This window comes from Pristiophorus japonicus, unplaced genomic scaffold, assembly GCF_044704955.1.
Source record: "Pristiophorus japonicus isolate sPriJap1 unplaced genomic scaffold, sPriJap1.hap1 HAP1_SCAFFOLD_901, whole genome shotgun sequence".
NCBI lineage: Eukaryota > Metazoa > Chordata > Chondrichthyes > Pristiophoridae > Pristiophorus > Pristiophorus japonicus.
In genome coordinates, this window is record NW_027254826.1 from 112,016 (window position 1) to 137,173 (window position 25,158).

A 25,158-nucleotide genomic window follows, 5' to 3' on the forward strand; every position below is an offset into this window, starting at 1 on the left:
CTGGGGACTTTGGATGCGGGATTACTGTCAGGGGCTTATGGGTCAGCAATGATGGTAAACTTACGGCCATACAAGTTTTTGTGAAACCTTTTGACCCCAAAAATCAATGGCAATACTTCCCTTTCGATCTGCGCATAATTCCGCTCACTGGCACTGAGAGTGCGTGAAGCAAAAGCAATTGGTCTCTCCTCCCCACTATCTAATGCATGGGAGATTACTGACCCAACTCCGTACAGACAGGCATCACGTGCTCGCTTCATCTTCTCAGATACGTCATAGTGAACGAACATGGTTAGTAGAGAGCAAAATAGTCTACACTCCTTGAATGCTGTGTCGCATTCTTCTGACTGGTTCCAATGGACCTGTTTTTTCAATAGTTCATTCAGTGGATAAGGGAACCGATAAGGGACTGAAGGGTTATGGGGAGCGGGCAGGGAAGTGGAGCTGAGTCCATGATTGGATCAGCCATGATCTTATTAAAAGGCGGAGCAGGCTCGAGGGGCCCTATGGCCTACTCCTGCTCCTATTTCTTATGTTCTTATGAGACGTAACACGGTAGCCAAATTTGGTAGGAACTTCCCATAATAATTCGAACGTCCCAAAAATGATCGAAGTTCACTGACATTCTTGGGAGTGGGTGCATTTCTGATTGCATCCAGCTGTCCCGTGGTTGGAATGTAAACCATCTTTGTCTACTCTGTGCCCTAAGTACTCCACTGAGTTTTGGAATAACTCACACTTGCGAGCAGTCACTCGTACTCTGTGCTTCTCTAGCCGTTTGAGCGCTTTATTAAACGCCTTATCATGGATTTGCCTGTTTGGTGCTGAAATGAGCATATCATCTAAATAACCAACCACTCCTTCAATACCTTGTAAAATCTGGTTCATCACCCCTTGAAACAGAAACACAGACAATAGGTGCAGGAGCAGGCCATTTGGCCCTTTGAGCCTGCACCATCATTCAACATGATCATGGCTGATCATTCACTTCAGTACCCCATTCCTGCTTTCTCTCCATACCCCTTGATCCCTTCAGCAATAAGGGCCACATCTAACTCCCTTTTGAATATATCCAACGAACTGGCCTCAACAACTTTCTGTGGTAGAGAATTCCACAGGTTCACAATTCTCTGAGTGAAGAAGTTTCTCCTCATCTCGGTCCTAAATGGCTTACCCCTTATCCTTAGACTGTGTCCCCCTGGTTCTGGACTTCCCCAACATCGGGAACATTCTTCTTGCATCTAACCTGTCCAGTCCTGTCAGAATTTTATATGTTTCTGTGAGATCCCCTCTCATTCTTCTAAATTCCAGTGAATATAAGCCTAGTCGATCCAGTCTTTCTTCATATGTCAGTCCTGCCATCCCGGGAATCAGTCTGGTGAACCTTTGCTGCACTCCCTCAATAGCAAGAATGCCCTTCCTCAGGTTAGGAGACCAAAACTGTACACAATACTCCAGGTGTGGCCTCACCAAAGCCCTGTACAATATGGCGGGGGCAGAAGACACTCCAAATGGCGGCCCATTAAACTGATATAGGCCTAGATGAGTATTTATAGTCAAGCATGACTTGGACCCTTCATGTAACTCAGGTTGTAGGAAGGCGTTTGTTAGATCTAACTTTGAAAGCATCTGGGCACCTGTCAGTATTGTGAACAAATCTATCAACGTTTGGCAAAGTATTGGATAGATTACACTCTAGAACCTCATTGTCCTCTTCTTCAATGCTGTGTCGTGTCGGGTGATTTCTACTTCTAGCGTTGAAAGTCTGTTTACTCTTCAGTCGGCACGCTTTCGCAAGATGGCCAGTTTTTTTTGCAGCAGAAGCAGTCTGCCTTTAGATGTGGACAGCTTTGAGTAATGTGTTGTCCCAGGCACCGATAGCACGACTTCAATGCTCTGTTACCGTGGCCAGTTGCTGAGGTCTTGGGGCCCAACTGCCTTTTACTTTTAGCCTGCAGACGATTCGCCTTCAGATGTCTGACGACTGGAAATGGCGCGAAATTCTCAGGTGTATTGGTCGGCCGTATCCATCGACATCGTTGTCTGACAAGCGAATTCAAAAGTCAAGTTCAGGATTGTCAACCATTCCCGTCTGATTCCTCCGTAATTAAAGAAGCAGTAGCAGGACATTTGGAAAAGCAAAATTCGGTCAGGCAGAGTCAGCATGGATTTATGAAGGGGAAGTCATGTTTGACAAATTTGCTGGAGTTATTTGAGGATGTAATGAACAGGATGGATAAAGGGGAACCAGTGGATGTGGTGTATTTGGATTTCCAGAAGACATTTGACAAGGTGCCACATAAAAGGTTACTGCACAAGATAAAAGTTCACGGGGTTGGGGGTAATATATTAACATGGATAGAGGATTGGCTAACTAACAGAGAACAGAGAGTCGGGATAAATGGTTCATTCTCGGGCTGGCAACCAGTAACTAGTGGGGTGCCGCAGGGATCAGTGCTGGGACCCCAGCTATTTACAATCTATATTAACCACTTGTAAGAAGGGACTGAGTGTAACGTAGCCAAGTTTGCTGATGATACAAAGATGGGAGGAAAAGCAATGTGTGAGGAGGACACAAAAAATCTGCAAAAGGACAGAGACAGGCTAAGTGAGTGGGCAACAATTTGGCAGATGGAGTATAATGTTGGTTACACTCATAATAAATGGTCAGACCGAGTATTGTGTGTAATGAGCAAGTATGACCTTAGCTCCTTTATTATTGTTCCAAAGTGCAGGTACTTCGTGTGTGGCCTGCTTATATACTGTGCTCCCAAGGGATGCTGGGATCCCTTGGGGCTCCAACAGGTGGGGCCTCTGGTGGACAGGTGTGATGCAGGATACAAGGGGTTAAATACATAACAGTTGGAAAGTGTGAGGTCATGCACTTTGACAGAAAAAAATCAAAGAGCAAGTTATTATTTAAATGGAGAAAGATTGCAAAGTGCTGCAGTCCAGCGGGACCTAGGGGTTACTTGTACATGAAACACAAAAGGTTAGTATGCAGGTACAGCAAGTGATCAGGAAGGCCAATGGAATCTTGGCCTTTATTGCAAAGGGGATGGAGTATAAAAGCAGGGAAGTCTTGCTACAGTTATACAGGGTATTGGGTGAGGCCACACCTGGAGTACTGCGTGCAGTTTTGGTTTCCATATTTACGAAAGGATACACTTGCTTTGGAGGCAGTTCAGAGAAGGTTCACTCGGTTTATTCCGGGGATGAGGGGGTTGACTTATGAGGAAAGGTTGAGGAGGTTGGGCCTCTACTCATTGGAGTTCAGAAGAATGAGAGATGATCTTATCGAAATGTATAAGATTATGAGGGGGCTCGACAAGGTGGATGCAGAGAGGATGTTCCCACTGATGGGGGAGACTAGAACTAGGGGGCATGGTCTTAGAATAAGGGGCCGCCCATTTAAAACTGAGATGAGGAGGAATTTCTTCTCTCAGAGGGTTGTAAATCTGTGGAATTCTCTGCCTCAGAGAGCTGTGGAAGCCAGGACATTGAATATATTTAAGACAGAGATAGACAGTTTCTTAACCGATAAGGGGATAAGGGGGAGGGCAGGGAAGTGGAGCTGAGTCCATGATCGGATCAGCCATGATCGTATTAAATGGCGGAGGAGGCTCGAGGGGCCGAATGGCTGATTCCTGCTCCTATTTCTTATGTTATTTTTCAACCCACAAACAAAATCTGGTCCATCACCCCTTGGAATATGGCAGGGGCGGAAGACACTCCAAATGGCGGCCCATTAAACTGATGTAGGCTTAGATGAGAATTTATAGTCACGCATGACTTGGACCCTTCATGTAACTCAAGTTGTAGGTAGGTGTTTGTTAGATCTAACTTTGAAAAGATCTGGGCACCTGTCAGCATTGTGACCAAATCTGTCAACATTTGGCAACGTGTCGACCCCTAGTTTGACCTTTGAACTCGCTTGTCAGACAGCTATGTGGCTGGATACGGCCGACCAATCCTCCCGAGAATTTCGCGCCATTTCCAGTCGTCAGACAACCGAGGCGAATCGGCTGCAGGCTAAAAGTAAAAGGCCTCAGCCACTGGCCAAGGTAACAGGGCAGTAAAGTCGTGCGATCGGTGCCTGGGACAACTCCATTTTCCAATCCATAAACAAAAAGCGGCCATGTAATGCTTGGTTCTGAAAGTTTCCAAAATGACAAGTGAACCGGTAGCTTTTTTAAAAGCTACAATGATACCCTCGTCATTTAATTGATTTCCTGTTCCAAAAAGGATAACTTTCAGCAATTTTCAGAACTGTAGCGCTGAATCTCCGTCAGTGGCGCGTCCTTTGGCTGAAGGGAACAACACATTTTTCAAGGTTTCATACATATTGGAGTCTGCTTCAGTCAAGAAAATATCTCCTTCCTTTTCTAAACCACCGATAGTTCTGCAGCCGATTCACCGCGGTTGTCTGATGACTGGAAACGGTGCGAAATTCTCGGGAGTATTGGTCGGTTTGCGGGACTGCGACAATACGATTTGCGGTGGGAAAAACGTTTCTAGCCGCTCCACGCACTCACTCGGTCGCGATGGAACCTGCCCAAACGCCCGATTGTTTTCAGAGGCGCGGTCACCTGGGCTCCGGCAATGTCGACAGTTCAGCCAAGTGCGCTTGAAATTTACCGGGGATTATTAGCGGTTCTGCAAAACAACGAACCTCCCAAAGTCTCTCGGTCGGTTAGCAGGATAATCCCCCAGCAAAACTGTCAGCTAGGGTATCCAAAAATCACTTCCTCGTCGCCAATCTGTCCTATCTTGAGACATCGCTACACACGCACACGCACTGCAAGATGGCTGCTAACACAACTGTGATCACATGACCTTGCCACATGACCTTTTATTGTTATTACCTCAGTAGTCCACATGGCGGTGCTCTATTACAATAATGTCCGATAAACATCTCAATGAACTTCACACACGGCAGATGAGAAATTTGAGTGCGTTGTCCCCAGTTTTCAGGCCTCAATCGCGCTGGCGCAGTGATTCCAACATGGCCTGTGTCTTTCCCTGGAAGGGCATCGCGACTCGCATCAGACTGGGAGCCCACCCAGCTCATTGTAATGTTTAAATAAGAGTCCTTTGCAGGTCTGTACATTTCATCCGTATCTGTGTTACCTCACGGTGACGGGACACAGGTCTGTGTCTGTGTGATTCCCCCGCACGGTGACGGGACACAGGTCTGTGTCTGTGTGATTCCCCCCGCACGGTGACGGGACACGGGTCTGTGTCTGTGTGATTCCCCCCGCACGGTGACGGGACACAGGTCTGTGTCTGTGTGATTCCCCCCCGCACGGTGACGGGACGTGGGTCTGTGTCTGTGATTCCCCCGCACGGTGACGGGACACGGGTCTGTGTCTGTGTGATTCCCCCCGCACGGTGACGGGACACGGGTCTGTGTCTGTGTGATTCCCCCCCGCACGGTGACGGGACGTGGGTCTGTGTCTGTGATTCCCCCGCACGGTGAGGGGACACAGGTCTGTGTCTGTGATTCCCCCGCACGGTGACGGGACGTGGGTCTGTGTCTGTGTGATTCCCCCCGCACGGTGACGGGACGTGGGTCTGTGTCTGTGATTCCCCCGCACGGTGACGGGACGTGGGTCTGTGTCTGTGTGATTCCCCCCGCACGGTGACAGGACACGGGTCTGTGTCTGTGTGATTCCCCCCGCACGGTGATGGGACGTGGGTCTGTGTCTGTGATTCCCCCGCACGGTGATGGGACACGGGTCTGTGTCTGTGATTCCCCCCCGCATGGTGAGGGGACACAGGTCTGTGTCTGTGTGATTCCCCCGCACGGTGACAGGACGTGGGTCTGTGTCTGTGTGATTCCCCCGCACGGTGACGGGACACGGGTCTGTGTCTGTGATTCCCCCGCACGGTGATGGGACACGGGTCTGTGTCTGTGATTCCCCCGCACGGTGAGGGGACGTGGGTCTGTGTCTGTGATTCCCCCCGCACGGTGACGGGACACGGGTCTGTGTCTGTGTGATTCCCCCGCACGGTGACGGGACACGGGTCTGTGTCTGTGTGATTCCCCCGCACGGTGACGGGACGTGGGTCTGTGTCTGTGATTCCCCCCGCACGGCGACAGGACACGGGTCTGTGTCTGTGTGATTCCCCCGCACGGTGACGGGACGTGGGTCTGTGTCTGTGATTCCCCCGCACGGTGACGGGACGTGGGTCTGTGTCTGTGATTCCCCCCGCACGGTGACGGGACGCGGGTCTGTGTCTGTGTGATTCCCCCCGCACGGTGACGGGACACGGGTCTGTGTCTGTGATTCCCCCCGCACGGTGATGGGACATGGGTCTGTGTCTGTGATTCCCCCGCACGGTGACGGGACACGGGTCTGTGTCTGTGTGATTCCCCCGCACGGTGACGGGACGTGGGTCTGTGTCTGTGATTCCCCCGCACGGTGATGGGACGTGGGTCTATATCTGTGTGATTCCCCCGCACGGTGACGGGACGTGGGTCTGTGTCTGTGATCCCCCGCACGGTGATGGGACGTGGGTCTATATCTGTGTGATTCCCCCCGCACGGTGACGGGACACGGGTCTGTGTCTGTGATCCCCCGCACGGTGATGGGATGTGGGTCTATATCTGTGTGATTCCCCCCGCACGGTGACGGGACACGGGTCTGTGTCTGTGTGATTCCCCCCGCACGGTGACGGGACACGGGTCTGTGTCTGTGATTCCCCGCACGGTGACGGGACGTGGATCTGTGTCTGTGATTCCCCCGCACGGTGACGGGACGTGGGTCTGTGTCTGTGATTCCCCGCACGGTGACGGGACGTGGATCTGTGTCTGTGATTCCCCCGCACGGTGATGGGACGTGGGTCTATATCTGTGTGATTCCCCCGCACGGTGACGGGACGTGGGTCTGTGTCTGTGTGATTCCCCCGCACGGTGACGGGACGTGGGTCTGTGTCTGTGATTCCCCCGCACGGTGATGGGACGCGGGTCTGTGCCTGCGATTCCCCCGCACGGTGACGGGACGCGGGTCTGTGTCTGTGCGATTCCCCCGCACGGTGAGGGGTGCGGGCGATAGTGATGCACTCTTGATTTCGGTCCTGCCACTGTGGGGTCCCGGGAAGGGCTGGAGTACTGCTGGATTAGTCTGCTGCTCCTGCGGGTTAATCTAATTAACCTCTCAACACTTTCCATTTCAGATTACCAGCAGCTTTTGAGATTGCCGGTCTGGTTCCAGATGAACAACAGTGAGGAAATATTTACATAACTGTAATATCTTTAGACACAGCTGAACAAGCTAACTCACTCCTAACAGAACTGTGATCACATGACCTTGTCACTTGACCTTTAATGTTATCATAACAAAATAATTATTATATATAATTTGCATGGTATACAGAACAAAATATATTAACTTATTTTTCCATTTTACAAATCAAGCTTAATCAGTGCTTTTCTGTTTCGAAGAGGTTACCTTTCTAACCGTGTTGTCGGACATAGACTCATTCTAGGTAGAGTCTGAGGAGAGTATTTTTTTTGAAGGGCTGAGCTTGATCTAAATTTGGACTCTCTACACCTTTAAATTCTGACTCTCTCTTGGACTTGTTTCTAGTACATCTGATGTAGGAGTTGCTACTGGTACTCTACTCGGAACAAGATTATCCGACTCATCAGGAATAATTGAATCATTCCAACTTTCAACTCCCCCCACATCTGTCGGTAAAATATCACCCCAATGTGAACAAACCTATCCTGTCCATGATCAAACATCTTGACCAAATATGTGCCACATATCTTCTCTACTCTTCCTGGTAACCACTTTAACTATTTATGATGATGGTTCTTCACTCTAACCTTCTGATTCAATTTCACATTTCTCTCTTTTCATGATTCTCTTTCTGACTTAATTGTGTCTCTTCTATTGACTGTGCCTAGTTTGGCTTTAACAACGAGAACCTGGTTCATGGCTTTGTTTGAGCAACAACTCTGCTGGTGTTCTATTGGTAATGGTATGCAGAGTATATCGCTAAGTAATCAGAAATTTTTCCAGTTTGTGGCCCAATGACAATTGCCATTTCCTTGGATTTGGATCCAACATTTGTGTGATGAGGGCACGTTTTACAATTTGTACTGTGCGATCTGCTGCACCATTTGAATCAGAGTTGAATAGTGGAACTTTGGTACGTTTCACACCGTTTCTCCTCATGAGCTGTGCACATGCTTCTGAACAAAATTGCAGCCCATTATCAGACACAGTTTCTTCTGGGAGGCCATATGAAGAAAACAATCTTCGCAAATTATCTAGTGTTTTACTTGTTATTTTCCACATTGGAAACACCTCAACCCACTTCGGATGGCTATCAATCACAATGAACAATTATTGTCCTTCTAACTCAGCAACATCAATATGTAGCCTTTGCCACACCCTGGGAGGCCATTTCCATGGCTGTAATGGTACTGGTGGTGGTTGCTTGCTTACTGATTGACATGGTGTACACTGACTAACAATGTACTCTATATCTTTATCTAGACCTGGCCACCATAAGTAACTGCGTGCAACACTCTTGGTCAAGCACATTCCCAGGTTCTGGTCATGTCGATCTCCTAACAATTTGACCCTGAACTTATTTGGGATATCCACTCTTGCTCCCCACACGATACAATCTTTATCCACTGACAATTCATTCCTACGAATGAAGTATGGATGAATACCTTCTGCTGATACCTGGTTTGGCCATCATCTTTGACATAACTGGGTCACGTTTGGTTGCTCTACCAATCTCTTCAGCTGTGACTGACAGCTCATCAATGTATGAAAAATAAAACACTTCTTCCCTATCGGGTGTAACTTGTGATGGAGATGGCAACCTGGACATAGCATCAACATTACTGTGATCAGCTGATCGTCTGTACTCAATGCCATACGAATACGCTGACAAAATCAAAGCCCATCTCTGCATTCGGGCTGCAGTTTGGTTGGAACTGGGGACTTTGGATGGAGGATTGCTGTCGAGCTTATGGGTCTGTAACTATGGTAAACTTACGACTAAACAAGTATTTGTGAAACTTCTTGAACCCAAAAATCAATGCCACAGCTTCCCTTTCGATCTGCGCATAATTCCGCTCACTGACACTGAGTGTGCGTCAAACCAATTGGTCTCTCCTCCCCACTACGTGATACATGAGCGTTCACTGCCCCAACTCCATACGGAGAGGCGTCACATGCTAGCTTGATCTCCTTAGATATGTCACTGTGAACTAACATGGTGCTCTCTACCAACTGGCTTTTACACGCCTTGAAAACTGTGTCGCATTCTTCTGATCACTTCCAATGGACCAGTTTTTTCAATAGTTCATTCAGTGGATGTAATACTATAGCCAAATTTGGTAGGAACTTCCCATAATAGTTCAAAAGACCCAAGAATGAACGAAGTTCAGTGACGTTCCTGGGAGTGGGTGCATTTCTAATTGCATCCAGTTTTCCCTTGGTTGGATGTAAACCACCTTTGTCTACTCTGTACCCTAAGTACTCCACTGAGTTTTGAAATAACTCACACTTACGAGCAGACACTCGTACTCTGTGCTTCTCAAGCCGTTTGAGCACTTCATTCAACGCCTTATCATGGATTTGCCTGTTTGGTGCTGAAATGAGTATGTCATCCAAATAACATACTACCTCTTCAATACCTTGCAAAATCTGGTTCATCACCCCTTGGAATATGGCGGGGGCGGAAGACACTCCAGATGGTGGCCCATTAAACTGATATAGGCCTAGATGCGTATTTATAGGCAAGCATGACTTGGGCCCTTCATCGAACTCAAGTTGTAGGTAGGCGTTTGTTAGATCTAACTTTGAAAAGATCTGGTGGTGTTGTGAACAAATCTATCTACATTTGACAACGTATTGGGTAGTTTACATTTCTAGAACCATCTTGTCCAGTTGCTTTTCTTCAAAGCTGTGTAGTGTCTGGCGATTTCTACTTCTGGCCTTCGGAGTCGATTTACTCTTCAGTCAATAGAATCATAGAAACACAGACAATAGGTGCAGGAGTAGGCCATTCGGCCCTTCGAGCCTGCACCACCATTCAATATGATCATGGCTGATCATTCCCTCAGTACCCCATTCCTGCTTTCTCTCCGTACCCCCCTGATCCCTTTAGCCGTAAGGGCCACATCTAACTCCCTTTTGAATATATCCAATGAACTGGCCTCAACAACTTTCTGTGGTAGAGAATTCCACAGGTTCACCACTCTCTGAGTGAAGAAGTTTCTCCTCATCTCGGTCCTAAATGGCTTAACCCTTAACCTTAGACTGTGACCCCTGGTTCTGGACTTCCCCAACATCGGGAACATTCTTCCTATAGTAGAGGCCCAACCTCCTCAACCTTTCCTCATAAGTCAACCCCCTCATCCCCGGAATCAACCGAGTGATCATAGAAACATAGACAATAGGTGCAGGAGCAGGCCATTCGGCCCTTCGAGCCTGCACCACCATTCAATATGATCATGGCTGATCATTCCCTCAGTACCCCATTCCTGCTTTCTCTCCATACCCCTTGATCCCTTTAGCCGTAAGGGCCACATCTAACTCCCTTTTGAATATATCCAACGAACTGGCCTCAACAACTCTCTGCGGTAGAGAATTCCACAGGTTCACAATTCTCTGGGTGAAGAAGTTTCTCCTCATCTCGGTCCTAAATGGCTTACCCCTTATCCTTAGACTGTGACCCCTGGTTCTGGACTTCCCCAACATCGGGAACATTCTTCCTGCATCTAACCTGTCCAGTCCCGTCAGAATTTTATATGTTTCGATGAGATCCCCTCGGCATACTTTTGCCCAGTTTTCTTGTGCCTTGACATATGGACAGCTTTGAGTAATGTGTTGTCCCAGGCACCGATAGCACGACTTCAATGCACGGTTACCGTGGCCACTTGCTCAGGCCTTTGGGACCCAACCGCCTTTTACTTTTGGCCTGCAGCCGATCCTGATGATTGGTCGGCCACAACCATCGGCATATCTGTCTGCCGAGCTAAATCAAAGGTCAAGTTAAGTGTTGTCAACATTTTTCAACCCCGGGGCTCAGGACTGTAGGGCTGAATCTCCGTCAGTGACGTGGCCTTTGGGCTCGGGGGAAGAAGCACATGTTTCAGGTGATCATATACCTCTGGGCCCTTGCTGCAGTCAAGAAAAATAGCCCGTTTCCTTCCCAAATCACCCCGGTTATGGTTTACACCGTCGCGGACTTCGGCGATACCATTGGCGGTGAAAAACATTTCTCGCTGCTCCACATACGTTCCGACAGTCTCTCGGTTGCCCAAGCGCCCCGTTATTTCCAGAGGCGCGGCCCTTGGGACTCCGGCAGTGTCAGCAGTTCAGCCAGGTGTGCTGGAAATTTACCGTGGATTAGCAGTGGTTCTTGCCAAACTAACAACTTTCCAAAGTCGCTCCGTCGGCTGGCAGGATGATCCCACAGAACTGTCGGCTAGGGAATCCAAAAATCGCATCCTCGTCGCCAATCTGCGACATCTTTTGACACAGCTACAGAAGCACACACACGACAAGATGGCTCCTGACAGAACTGTGATCACATGACCTTGCCACATGGCCGTTTACTGTTATTACCCCAGTAGTCCGCCAGGTGGAGCTCTATTACGATAATGTCCGATCTGGAAGCGAATCGCCACGCCCATCAGACTGGGAGACTGTTGTGTGTGTGTGTAACACCTCAAGGCACCGAATACTGCAAACTAACACAGGGACAAACCTGGCCCTGCTTTATTACGGCCCAAAGTGATGACATTACATGATGGCTGGCCTTTTATACCTGGACCACACTCACGTGCGTACAGTCCAATGACCTCCGACAGTGCTGCCACTTGGTGGCTAGTAACCCCAAGCATACATACATGACAGAGCCCAGCCAGCTCATTGTAATATTTAAATAAATATCTTACACTGATCTGTATATTTCATTCGTGTCTATGTTACCTCGCCGTGATGGGACTTGGTTCTGTGTCTGTGATTCCCCCGCATGGTGAGGGGACACGGGTCTGTGTCTGTGTGATTCCCCCCGCACGGTGACGGGACGTGGGTCTGTGTCTGTGTGATTCCCCCCGCACGGTGACGGGACGTGGGTCTGTGTCTGTGTGATTCCCTCCGCACGGTGACGGGACGTGGGTCTGTGTCTGTGTGATTCCCTCCGCACAGTGAGGGGACGTGGGTCTGTGTCTGTGATTCCCCCCGCACGGTGACGGGACGTGGGTCTGTGTCTGTGTGATTCCCCCCGCACGGTGACGGGACGTGGGTCTGTGTCTGTGATTCCCCCCGCACGGTGACGGGACGTGGGTCTGTGTCTGTGTGATTCCCCCCGCACGGTGACGGGACACGGGTCTGTGTCTGTGTGATTCCCTCCGCACGGTGAGGGGACGTGGGTCTGTGTCTGTGATTCCCCCCGCACGGTGACGGGACGTGGGTCTGTGTCTGTGTGATTCCCTCCGCACGGTGACGGGACGTGGGTCTGTGTCTGTGTGATTCCCTCCGCACGGTGACGGGACGTGGGTCTGTGTCTGTGTGATTCCCCCCGCACGGTGACGGGACGTGGGTCTGTGTCTGTGCGATTCCCTCCGCACGGTGACGGGACGTGGGTCTGTGTCTGTGTGATTCCCCCCGCACGGTGACGGGACGTGGGTCTGTGTCTGTGAGATTCCCCCCGCACGGTGACGGGACGTGGGTCTGTGTCTGTGTGATTCCCCCGCACGGTGACGGGACGTGGGTCTGTGTCTGTGTGATTCCCCCCGCACGGTGACGGGACGTGGGTCTGTGTCTGTGATTCCCCCCGCACGGTGACGGGACACGGGTCTGGGTCTGTGTGATTTCCCCCGCATGGTGACGGGACATGGGTCTGTGTCTGTGATTCCCCCGCACGGTGACGGGACACGGGTCTGTGTCTGTGTGATTCCCCCCGCACGGTGACGGGACGTGGGTCTGTGTCTGTGATTCCCCCCGCACGGTGACGGGACGTGGGTCTGTGTCTGTGATTCCCCCCGCACGGTGACGGGACACGGGTCTGTGTCTGTGATTTCCCCCGCACGGTGACGGGACGTGGGTCTGTGTCTGTGATTCCCCCGCACGGTGACGGGACGTGGGTCTGTGTCTGTGATTCCCCGCACGGTGACGGGACGTGGGTCTGTGTCTGTGATTCCCCCCCGCACGGTGACGGGACGTGGGTCTGTGTCTGTGATTCCCCCCGCACGGTGACGGGACGCGGGTCTGTGTCTGTGATTCCCCCGCACGGTGATGGGACGTGGGTCTGTGTCTGTGTGATTCCCCCAGAAGCCTTTGGCTCCTGATTTCAACCCTATTGCTTTTGGTGTCAGTTTAGGGCTCGAGTTTTTATGGATTATATTGGTGTGGGTCAATCGAAGTAATGTCTTCACACTTTCCAATTATTGCAGCTTTTCTCTAAAAGAATCGAAGAAGAAGAGTAAATCTAAAATGCCGGGGTAAGAAACATAGACAATAGGTGCAGGATTAGGCCATTCAGCCCTTCGAGCCTGCACCACCATTCAATATGATCATGGCTGATCATTCCCTCAGTACCCCATTCCTGCTTTCTCTCCATACCCCCTTGATCCCTTTAGCAATAAGGGCCACATCTAACTCCCTTTTGCATATATCTAACGAACTGGCCTCAACAACTTTCTGTGGTAGAGAATTCCACAGGTTCACAATTCTCTGAGTGAAGAAGTTTCTCCTCATCTCGGTCCTAAATGGCTTACCCCTTATCCTTAGACTGTGACCCCTGGTTCTGGACTTCCCCAACATTGGGAACATTCTTCCTGCATCTAACCTGTCCAGTCCCATCAGAATTTTGTATGTTTCTATGAGATGCCCTCTCATTCTTCTAAATTCCAGTGAATATAAGCCTAGTCGATCCAGTCTTTCTTCATATGTCAGTCCAGCCATCCCGGGAATCAGACTGGTGAACCTTCGCTGCACTCCCTCAATAGCAAGAATGTCCTTCCTCAGATTAGGAGACCAAAACTGAACACAATATTCCAGGTGTGGTCTCATCAAGGCCCTGTACAACTGCAGTAAGACCTCCCTGCTCCTATACTCAAATCCTCTCGCTATGAAGGCCAACATACCATTTTCCTTCTTCACCACCTGCTGTACCTGCATGCCAACCTTCAATGACTGATGTACCATGACACCCAGGTCTTGTTGCACCTCCCCTTTTCCTAATCTGTCACCATTCAGATAATATTCTGCCTTCCTGTTTTTACCACCAAAGTGGATAACCTCACATTTATCCACATTATACTGCATCTGCCATGCATTTGCCCACTCACCTAACCTGTCCAAATCACCCTGCAGCCTCTTAGCATCCTCCTCACAGCTCACATCGCCACCCAGCTTAGTGTCATTTTCAAATTTGGAGATATTACATTCAATTCCTTCATCTAAATCATTAATATATATTGTAAATAGCTGGGGTCCCAGCACTGAGCCCTGCGGCACTCCACTAGTCACTGCCTGCCATTCTGAAAAGGACCCGTTTATCCCGACTCTCTGCTTCCTGTCTGCCAACCAGTTCTCTATCCATGTCAGTACATTACCCCGAATACCATGTGCTTTAATTTTGTACACTAATTTCTTGTGTGGGATCTTGTTAAAAGCCTTTTGAAAGTCCAAATACACCACATCCACTGGTTCTCCCTTGTCCACTCTACTAGTTACATCCTCAAAAAATTCCAGAAGATTTGTCAAGCATGATTTCCCTTTCATAAATCCATGCTGACTTGGACCGATCCTGTCACTGCTTTCAAAATGCACTGCTATTACATCTTTAATAATTGATTCCAACATTTTCCCCACTACTGATGTCAGGCTAACCGGTCTATAATTACACGTTTTCTCTCTCCCTCCCTTTTTAAAAAGTGGTGTTACATTAGCTACCCTCCAGTCCATAGGAACTGATCCAGAGTTGATAGATTGTTGGAAAATGATCACCAATGCATCCACTATTTCTAGGGCCACTTCCTTAAGTACTCTGGGATGCAGACTATCAGGCCCTGGGGATTTATCGGCCTTCAATCCCATCAATTTCCCGAACACAATTTCCCGCCTAATAAGTTTCCCTTCAGTTCCTCCTTCTCACTGGACCCTCGGTCCCCTAGTACATTCGGAGGATTATTTGTGTCTTCCTTCGTGAAGACAGAACCAAAGTATTTGTTTAATTGGTCTGCCATTTCTTTGTTCCCCATTATAAATTCAGCTGATTCTGACTACAAGGGACCAACGTTTGTCTTCACTAATCTTTTTCTCTTCACATATCTATAGAAGCTTTTGCAGTCAGTTTTTATGTTCCCGGCAAGCTTCCTCTCATATTCTATTCTCCCCCTCCTAATGAAAGCCTTTGTCCTCCTCTGCTGAACTCTACATTTCTCCCAGTCCTCAGGTTTGCTGCTTTTTCTGGCCAATTTATATGCCTCTTCCCTGGATTTAACACTATCCTTAATTTCCCTTGTTAGCCACGGTTAAGCCACCTTCCCCGTTTTATTTTTACTCCAGACAGGGATGTACAATTGTTGAAGTTCATCCATGTGATCTTTAAATGTTTGCCATTGCCTATCCACTGTCAACCCTTTAAGTATCATTTGCCAGTCTATCCTAGCCAATTCACGTCTCATACCATCAAAGTTACCTTTCCTTAAGTTCAGGACCCTAGTCTCTGAATTTACTGTGTCACTCTCCATCTCAACAAATAATTCTACCATATTATGGTCACTCTTCCCCAAGGGTCCTCGCAGAACAAGATTGCTAATTAATCCTCTCTCATTACACATCACCCAGTCTAGGATGGCCAGCTCTCTAGTTGGTTCCTCGACATATTGGTCTAGAAAACCATCCCTAATACACTCCAGGAAATCCTCCTCCACCATATTGCTACCAGTTTGGTTAGCCCAATCTACATGTAGATTAAAGTCGGCCATGATAACTGCTGTATCTTTATTGCACGCATCCCAATTTCTTGTTTGACTCCTGATCCCATCCCTCACACACATCTCTACGAGTTTCACACACAAGGCATTAGATATTTGAATGCACAGAGCCCGATTTTCAGGCTCGAAGTGGGCAGTTTGGGGGGGGGTCCTATTTGGCGTGTATCCTGTGCGTGATCAATCCCTGCTGGAAGTGTGTCGCTTCCCATATCAGACTGGGAGGCCAAGCAGCTCATTGTAACATTTAAATAAATGTCCTACGCAGGTCTGTACATTTCATCCGTGTCTGTGTTACCTCACGGTGACGGGACGCGGGTCTGTGTCTGCGATTCCCCCACAAGTGGTGGGCTCCTGATTTCAATCCTATTAGTTTGGGTGTCTGTTAAGGGGAACATAAGAACATCAGAAATAGGAGCAGGAGTAGGCCATACGGCCCCTCGAGCCTGCTCCGCCATTTAATACGATCATGGCTGATCCGATCATGGACTCAGCTCCACTTCCCTGCCCGCCCCCTTATCCCCTTATCGGTTAAGAAACTGTCCATCTCTGTCTTAAATTTATTCAATGTCCCGGCTTCCACAGCTCTCTGAGGCAGCGAATTCCACAGATTTACAACCCTCTGAGAGAAGAAATTTCTCCTCATCTCAGTTTTAAATGGGCGGCCCCTTATTCTAAGATTATGCCCCCTAGTTCTAGTCTCCCTCATCAGTGGAAACATCCTCTCTGCATCCACCTTGTCAAGCCCCCTCATAATCTGATACGTTTCAATAAGATCACCTCTCATTCTTCTGAATTCCAATGAGTAGAGGCCCAACCTACTCAACCTTTCCTCATAAGTCAACCCCCTCATCTCCGGAATCAACCGAGTGAAACTTCTCTGAACTGCCTCCAAAGCAAGTATATCCTTTCGTTAATATGGAAACCAAAACTGCACGCAGTACTCCAGGTGTGGCCTCATGAATACCCTGTATAACTGTAGCAAGACTTTCCTGCTTTTATACTCCATCCCCTTTGCAATAAAGGCCAAGATTCCATTGGCCTTCCTGATCACTTGCTGTACCTGTCATGTATTCAACTATCATTGTAACCCATGTATAAACTGACCTAAGTTGTACACCTTGAGAACATTGACCACATGGGAGTGAACTTGTGGGAGACACTCTTAACCTGGACTTTCAGGTATAAAAGGGGAAGCTCCACCCACCTTCATCACTTGAGGTTTGGTAATAAAGGTAACTGGTCACAGAGTGACCTTCTCTCAAGTATGGGCCTCGTGTGCATTTATACTGTATAGTAAGGTCATATCATTGGCGACGAGAAACTGGGATTTAAACCACGCGAGCATGGCCACTAGCAGCACAGAAGAGAGGTACTGTGTTGGTGATGATTGGGACGACTTTATTGAGAGACGACAGCAAAGTTTGGTCACTAAGGAATGGTTGGGACAGGATTCGGCCGACAAACGCCGGGCTCATCTCCTGACGGTTTGTGGATCCAGAACGTACTCCCTGATGAAGGACCTTCCAGCGCCAGAGAAGCCGGCGGACAAGACGTTCGAAGAGCTCAGTAAGTTGATCGGGGAACACCTTAAACCGGCGAGCAGCATGCACATGGCAAGACACCGGTTTTACACTCACCGGCGGTGAGAAGGGCAAAGCGTTCCTGACTTCGTGGCAGATCTCCGGCGACTGGTGAGCCGATGTAAGTTCCCAGATGCATGCAGAGCGGAGATGCTGCAAGACTTTTTTATTCAGGGCATCGGGCACGCTGGGGTTTTCAGGAAACTGATTGAGACCAAAGGCTTGACCCTGGAAACGGCGGCTTTGATGGCCCAGACATTTATCTCAGGGGAGGAAGAGACCAGAATGATGTTTGACAAAAATCTTGGCTCAAATGCGGCAAACGACCAGGGAGTCAACATTGTTAACGCGGCACACAGTTCTCTAGGCAGACAAGGGCAATCGGACATGCCCCAGCATGTAGTCGAACCCAAAGGGGGAATTCAACAGAGACAATGGCTAGCTGAACAGCGATTCATGCCATCGCACTGGACAATGCGGCCAGTAATGGGGCCATCAACACCTGTTAATGGTGCGCTTAAGGACAGTTACAGAGACAGTCAGAGACGATCGACAGGTAATGGACCTTTTGTTTCCAACAATGGGGCCTCCAGCTCATGCTGGAGGTGTGGAGGCAAACATCCAGCCAGAGCTTGCAGGTATCAGCAATATACCTGCAGAAACTGCAATGTCAGCGGTCACTTGGCGCGTATGTGCAGGAAGCCTGCAGCCAGGTTGATGTACGAGGAGAACGGGCCCGATGTAAGCCCTACGAGGCCAAATGGACACTGGGAGAAATCGCTGGAAGCTGAAGTTCAGCGAGTTTGTGTGGAGCACATATACAGTTCATACACCAGGACGCCACCGATAATGATGAAAGTGCTCCTCATGGCATCCCAGTATTAATGGAGCTAGACACGAGGGCCAGCCAGTCCCTGATGAGTATCAAACAGTTCGAAAGGTTGTGAGTGTCCAGGAGGCCAAAATTATCGCCGATTGACGCACAGCTACGGACATATACAAAGGAGATCATTCCGGTGCTAGGCAGCGCCACGGTAGTCATGACCCACAAAGATTCGGAGAACAGGTTGCCGCTCTGGATTGTCCCGGGGACGGTCCCGCACTACTGGGGAGGAGTTGGCTTACTGTCATGAACTGGAAATGGGGCGATGTCAATGCAATTTCTTCTGTGGAGCGTGTATCATGCTCACAGGTCCTGGACAAATTTGACTCATTATTTCAACCCGGCATTGGCGATTAACATGAACCCGGACGTCAGGCCAGTACACCACAAGGTCAGAGCGGTGCCGTACGTGATGCGGGAAAAGATAGAAGGCGAATTGGACCGCCTGCTGAGGGAAGGCATCATCTCGCCAGTCGAATTCAGTGACTGGGCGAGCCCGATTGTGCCGGTGCTCAAGGCGGATGGGCCGGTCAGGATATGTGGTGATTACAAGGCCACCATCAATCGGATGTCACTCCAAGACCAGTACCCGCTACCGAGAACGGAGGACCTCTTTGCGACGCTATCCGGTGGCAAACTTTTTTCAAAATTGGACCTGACCTCAGCTTACATGACCCAGGAGCTGGCGAGTGAGTCGAAGAAGCTGACCACCATCACGACACACAAGGGGTTGTTTGAGTACAACAGATGTCCGTTCGGGATTCGCTCGGCCGCCGCGATCTTTCAGCGACATATGGAAAGCCTCCTCAAGTCGATTCCAAGGACGGTGGTTTTTCAAGACGACATCCTCATCACGGGTCGCGATACTGAAGAACACCAATACAACCTGGAGGAGGTGCTACGCAGACTGGACCGGGTAGGTCTGCGACTGAAAAAGGCGAAGTGCATCTTCTTAGCTCCAGAGGTAGAATTCCTGGAGAGGAGGGTAGCAGCAGACGGGATCAGACCTACTGCATCCAAGACAGAAGCGATCCAGAGAGCACCCAGACCCCGTAACACGACGGAGCTACGTTCGTTCCTGGGGCTCCTGAACTATTTTGGTAACTTTCTTCCCAAATTGAGCACGCTGCTAGAGCCGCTACACGTGCTCCTTCGCAAAGGTCGCGAATGGGTCTGGGGGGACAGCCAGGAAAGGGCTTTTAATAGAGCACGCAATTTGTTATGCTCCAACAATCTGTTAACGTTATATGACCCATGTAAGAAACTTGTGTTAACGTGCGATGAGTTGTCCTATGGGGTCGGGTGTGTGTTGCAGCATGTCAATGCCAAGGGTCAGTTACAGCCGGTAGCTTATGCCTCCAGAAGTCTGTCCCAAGCAGAAAGGGGCTACGGGATGGTAGAAAAGGAAGTGTTAGCATGTGTATATGCAGTAAAAAAAATGCACCAGTACCTGTTTGGCAGGAAATTTGAGCTGGAGACAGATCACAAACCCCTAACGTCCCTTTTGGCGAATACATTGGCCCGCATACAGAGGTGGGCACTCACGTTAGCTGCCTATGACTACACAATTCGGCACAGACCGGGCACCGAAAACTGCGCGGATGCACTCAGCAGGCTCCCACTAGCCACCACTGAGGGGACTACCGAGCATGGTGCTGAGATGGTCATGGCTGTTGAAGCTTTCCAAAGCAAAGGCCGTCAGATTAAAGTCTGGACAAATAAAGACCCGCAACTGTCTTTAGTTAAGAAATGTGTCCTGAATGGGGACTGGGCAGCCACGTACAGGGCATGCCCTGAGGAATTTAAACCATTTCACAGGCGCAAGGATGAACTCTCGATTCAGGCCGATTGCCTACTGTGGGGAAACCGAGTAGTCATGCCCCAGATGGGCAGAGAGGTGTTCATCAGAGAACTCCACAATGGGCACCCGGGCATTGTCACGATGAAGGCAATTGCCAGGTCACACATTTGGTGGCCAGGGATAGACGCAGATCTGGAACTTTGTGTTCGCAGGTGCAACACGTGTGCCCAGCTGGGCAACGTACCCAGGGAAGTCCCCCTTAGCCCCTGGCCATGGCCCGCCAAGCCTTGGTCACGCACCCAAGTGGACTACGGAGGTCCTTTCATGGGAAAAATGTTTTTGGTTGTAGTAGACGCCTACTCCAAATGGATTGAGTGTGACATTTTAAATTCAAGCACACCCTCTGCCACGGTAGAAAGTCTACGGGCAATGTTCGCCGCCCATGGTCTACCGGACATCTTGGTCAGTGACAATGGCCCGTGCTTCACAAGCACTGAATTCCAGGACTTCATGGCAGGCAATGGAATTAACCATGTCAGAACGGCACCGTTCAAGCCGGCCTCAAACGGCCAGGCAGAACGAGCAGTGCAGATAATCAAACAGGGGATGCTCAGATTCCAAGGGGGTTCCCTACAAAGCCGCTTATCACGCCTCCTGTTGGCCTATCGATCCCGACCACACTCGCTCACAGGGGTTCCACCCGCAGAGCTGCTAATGAAAAGGATGCTCAAAACCCGGTTATCCCTTATACACCCCACCATGAAAGAAATTGTTGAGAGCAGGCGCCAGTCACAATATCACTACCATGACAGGAATGCGAGGGCGCGATGTATTGATGTAAATGACCCTGTTTTTGTCCATAATTATGCTGCAGGGCCCAAATGGCTTGCAGGCACTGTGGTTGCCAAAGAGGGGAATAGGGTTCTGGTAGTTAAACTTACCAATGGACAAATCTGCCGCAAACATGTGGATCAAACTAAAAGGAGGTTCAGCAACCCCAGAGAAGAAGCAGAGGAAGAACACGATGTAGAAGTCACTCCACCACAGGTGACCGAACACCGGAACCAAAGAGAGGAGAGCCCAGTCACTGTGGGCAGTCCGGACAGGCCTGAGGCACCGTGGATAAGGGGTAAGCCATTTCGGACCGAGATGAGGAGAAACTTCTTCACCCAGAGAGTGGTGAACCTGTGGAATTCTCTACCACAGAAAGTTGTTGAGGCCAATTCACTAAATATATTCAAAAAGGAGTTAGATGTAGTCCTTACTACTCGGGGGATCAAGGGGTATGGCGAGAAAGCAGGAATGGGGTACTGAAGTTGCATGTTCAGCCATGAACTCATTGAATGGCGGTGCAGGCTCAAAGGGCCGAATGGCCTACTCCTGCACCTATTTTCTATGTTTCAAACAGCAGACACTCAGGCCAGTGCCCAACAACCGGAGCCCCAACTCAGGCGCTCAACAAGGGAGCGTAAACCACCAGAGAGACTTGACCTGTGATACCAATAAGACTTTGGGGGGGAGGTGATATCATGTATTCAACTATCATTGTAACCCATGTATAAACTGACCTAAGTTGTACACCTTGAGAACACTGACCACATGGGGGTGAACTTGTGGGAGACACTCCGAACCTGGACTTTCAGGTATAAAAGGGGAAGCTCCACCCACCTTCATCATTTGAGGTCTTGGTAATAAAGGTAACTGGTCACAGAGTGACCTTCTCTCAAGTATGGGCCTCGTGTGCATTTATACTGTGTAGTAAGGTCATATCAGTACCTGCATACTAACCTTTTGTGTTTCATGCACAAGTACCCCTGGGTTCCGCTGTACTGCAGCACTTTGCAATCTGCCAAACTTTTGCCCACTCACTTAGCCTGTCTATGTCCTTTTGCAGATTTTTTTGTGTCCTCCTCACACGTTGTTTTTCCCCCCCATCTTTGTGTCGACAGTTTTGGGGCAGGCGAATCGAAATAATGTCTCCACACTTTCCAATTCTTGCAGCCAATCTCCAAAAGAATCGAAGAAGAAGACCAAGAAGAAATCGGGAAAGTCAGGGTAAGGAAAGATTCCCGTAACCCCTGATCGCACCCCTCACGCACATCTCTACGAGTTTCACACACGGGGCATTTGATATTTGAATGCACAGAGCCCGGTTTTCAGGCTCGAAGTGGGCAGTTTGGGGGGGGGCTCCTATATGGCGTGTATACTGCGCGTGATCAATCCGTGCTGGAAGTGCATCGCGCCTCATATCAGACTGGGAGGCTGAGCAGCTCAGTGTAACATTTAAATAAATGTCCTATGCAGGTCCCTGTCTGTGTTACCTCACGGTGATGGGATGGAGTTAGTGTCAGTTATTCCCCCGCACGGTGATGGGACACGGGTCTGTGTCTGCGATTCACACAGTACTGCCCCTCCGACAGTGCGGCGCTCTCTCAGTACTGCCCCTCCGACAGTGCGGCGCTCCCTCAGTACTGCCCCTCCGACAGTGCGGCGCTCTCTCAGTACTGCCCCTCCGACAGTGCGGCGCTCTCTCAGTACTGCCCCTCCGACAGTGCGGCGCTCCCTCAGTACTGCCCCTCCGACAGTGCGGCGCTCTCTCAGTACTGCCCCTCCGACAGTGCGGCGCTCCCTCAGTACTGCCCCTCCGACAGCACAGTGCGGCGCTCTCTCAGTACTGCCCCTCCGACAGTGCGGCGCTCCCTCAGTACTGCCCCTCCGACAGTGCGGCGCTCCCTCAGTACTGCCCCTCCGACAGTGCGGCGCTCCATCAGTACCGCCCCTCCAACAGTGCGGCGCTCCCTCAGTACTGCCCCTCCGACAGTGCGGCGCTCCATCAGTACCGCCCCTCCAATAGTGCAGCGCTCCCTCAGCACTGCACTGGAGTGTCAGCCTATATTTATGTGTTCACGTCCTTGAATTGGGTCTTGAACCCACAGAAGGAGGATAGAGAGGTCGAGAGGCGGAGAGGTTTAGGGAGGGAGTTCCAGAGTTTGGGGCCCAGGCAACAGGAGGCACGGCCACCGATGGTGGAGCGATTATAATCAGGGATGGTCAGGAGGGCAGAATTAGAGGAGTGCAGAGATCTCGGGGTGGGCGGGGGGGTTGTGGGGCTGGAGGAGGTTACAGAGATAGGGATGGGTATAGGGGCTGGAGGAGGTTACAGAGATAGGGAGGGGTGTAGGGGCTGGAGGAGGTTACAGAGATAGGGAGGGGTGTAAGGGCTGGAGGAGGTTACAGAGATACGGAAGGGTGTAAGGGCTGGAGGAGGTTACAGAGATAGGGAGGGGTGTAGGGGCTGGAGGAGGTTACAGAGATAGAGAGGGGTATAGGGGCTGGAGGAGGTTACAGAGATAGGGAGGGGTGTAGGGGCTGGAGGAGGTTACAGAGATAGGGAGGGGTGTAGGGGCTGGAGGAGGTTACAGAGATAGGGAGGGGTGTAGGGGCTGGAGGAGGTTACAGAGATAGGGGGGGGTGTAGGGGCTGGAGGAGGTTAGAGATAGGGAGAGGTGTAGGGGCTGGAGGAGGTTAGAGATATGGAGGGGTGTAGGGGCTGGAGAAGGTTACAGAGATAGGGAGGGGTGTAGGGGCTGGAGGAGGTTAGAGATAGGGAGGGGTGTAGGGGCTGAAGGTGGTTACAGAGATAGGGAGGGGTGTAGGGGCTGGAGGAGGTTAGAGATAGGGAGGGGTGTAGGGGCTGGAGGAGGTTAGAGATAGGGAGGGGGTGTAGGGGCTGGAGGAGGTTAGAGATAGGGAGGGGTGTAGGGGCTGGAGGAGGTTAGAGATAGGGAGGGGTGTAGGGGCTGGAGGAGGTTAGAGAGATAGGGAGGGGTGTCGGGGCTGGAGGAGGTTAGAGATAGGGAGGGGTGTAGGGGCTGGAGGAGGTTAGAGATAGGGAGGGGTGTAGGGGCTGGAGGAGGTTAGAGATAGGGAGGGGTGTAGGGGCTGGAGGAGGTTACAGAGATAGGGAGAGGTGTAGGGGCTGGAGGGGGTTACAGAGATAGGGAGGGGTGTAGGGGCTGGAGGAGGTTACAGAGATAGGGAGGGGTGTAGGGGCTGGAGGAGGTTAGAGATAGGGAGGGGTGTAGGGGCTGGAGGAGGTTAGAGATAGGGAGGGGTGTAGGGGCTGGAGGGGGTTACAGAGATAGGGAGGGGTGTAGGGGCTGGAGGAGGTTACAGAGATAGGGAGGGGTGTCGGGGCTGGAGGAGGTTAGAGATAGGGAGGGGTGTCGGGGCTGGAGGAGGTTAGAGAGATAGGGACGGGTGTCGGGGCTGGAGGAGGTTACAGAGATAGGGAGGGGTGTCGGGGCTGGAGGAGGTTAGAGATAGGGAGGGGTGTAGGGGCTGGAGGAGGTTAGAGAGATAGGGAGGGGTGTCGGGGCTGGAGGAGGTTAGAGATAGGGAGGGGGTGTAGGGGCTGGAGGAGGTTACAGAGATAGGGAGGGGTGTCGGGGCTGGAGGAGGTTAGAGATAGGGAGGGGTGTCGGGGCTGGAGGAGGTTAGAGAGATAGGGAGGGGTGTCGGGGCTGGAGGAGGTTAGAGATAGGGAGGGGTGTAGGGGCTGGAGGAGGTTAGAGAGATAGGGAGGGGTGTCGGGGCTGGAGGAGGTTAGAGATAGGGAGGGGGTGTAGGGGCTGGAGGTGGTTACAGAGATAGGGAGGGGTGTCGGGGCTGGAGGAGGTTAGAGAGATAGGGAGGGGTGTAGGGGCTGGAGGAGGTTAGAGATAGGGAGGGGCAATGAGGCTGTGGACGGATTTGAAAACACAGATGAGAATTTTGAAATGGCGGTTTGCCGGACCGGGAGCCAATGTGGGTCAGCGAGCACAGAGGGCGATGGGTGAGCGGGACTCGGGGCACGTTAGGATTCGGGGGCAGCGGGGATTTGGATCACCTCAGGTTGATGTCGGGTAGA

General features: G+C 50.6%; 1 protein-coding gene across 4 annotated transcripts in view; it reads left to right on the top strand.

Moving 5' to 3' along the window:
• The window catches only part of LOC139257730 (uncharacterized), a 138,523-nt gene that overhangs the window by 108,208 nt on the left and 5,157 nt on the right, over window positions 1–25,158 (top strand). For 3 of the 4 annotated variants that reach the window (XM_070874596.1, XM_070874598.1, XM_070874599.1), the window contains 2 exons: window positions 7,180–7,227; window positions 22,251–22,304. In XM_070874596.1, the coding sequence (XP_070730697.1) occupies window positions 7,180–7,227; window positions 22,251–22,304 (102 nt within the window). The remainder of the gene's footprint in view (window positions 1–7,179; window positions 7,228–22,250; window positions 22,305–25,158) is intronic. The other variant, XM_070874597.1, reaches the window with a different exon arrangement.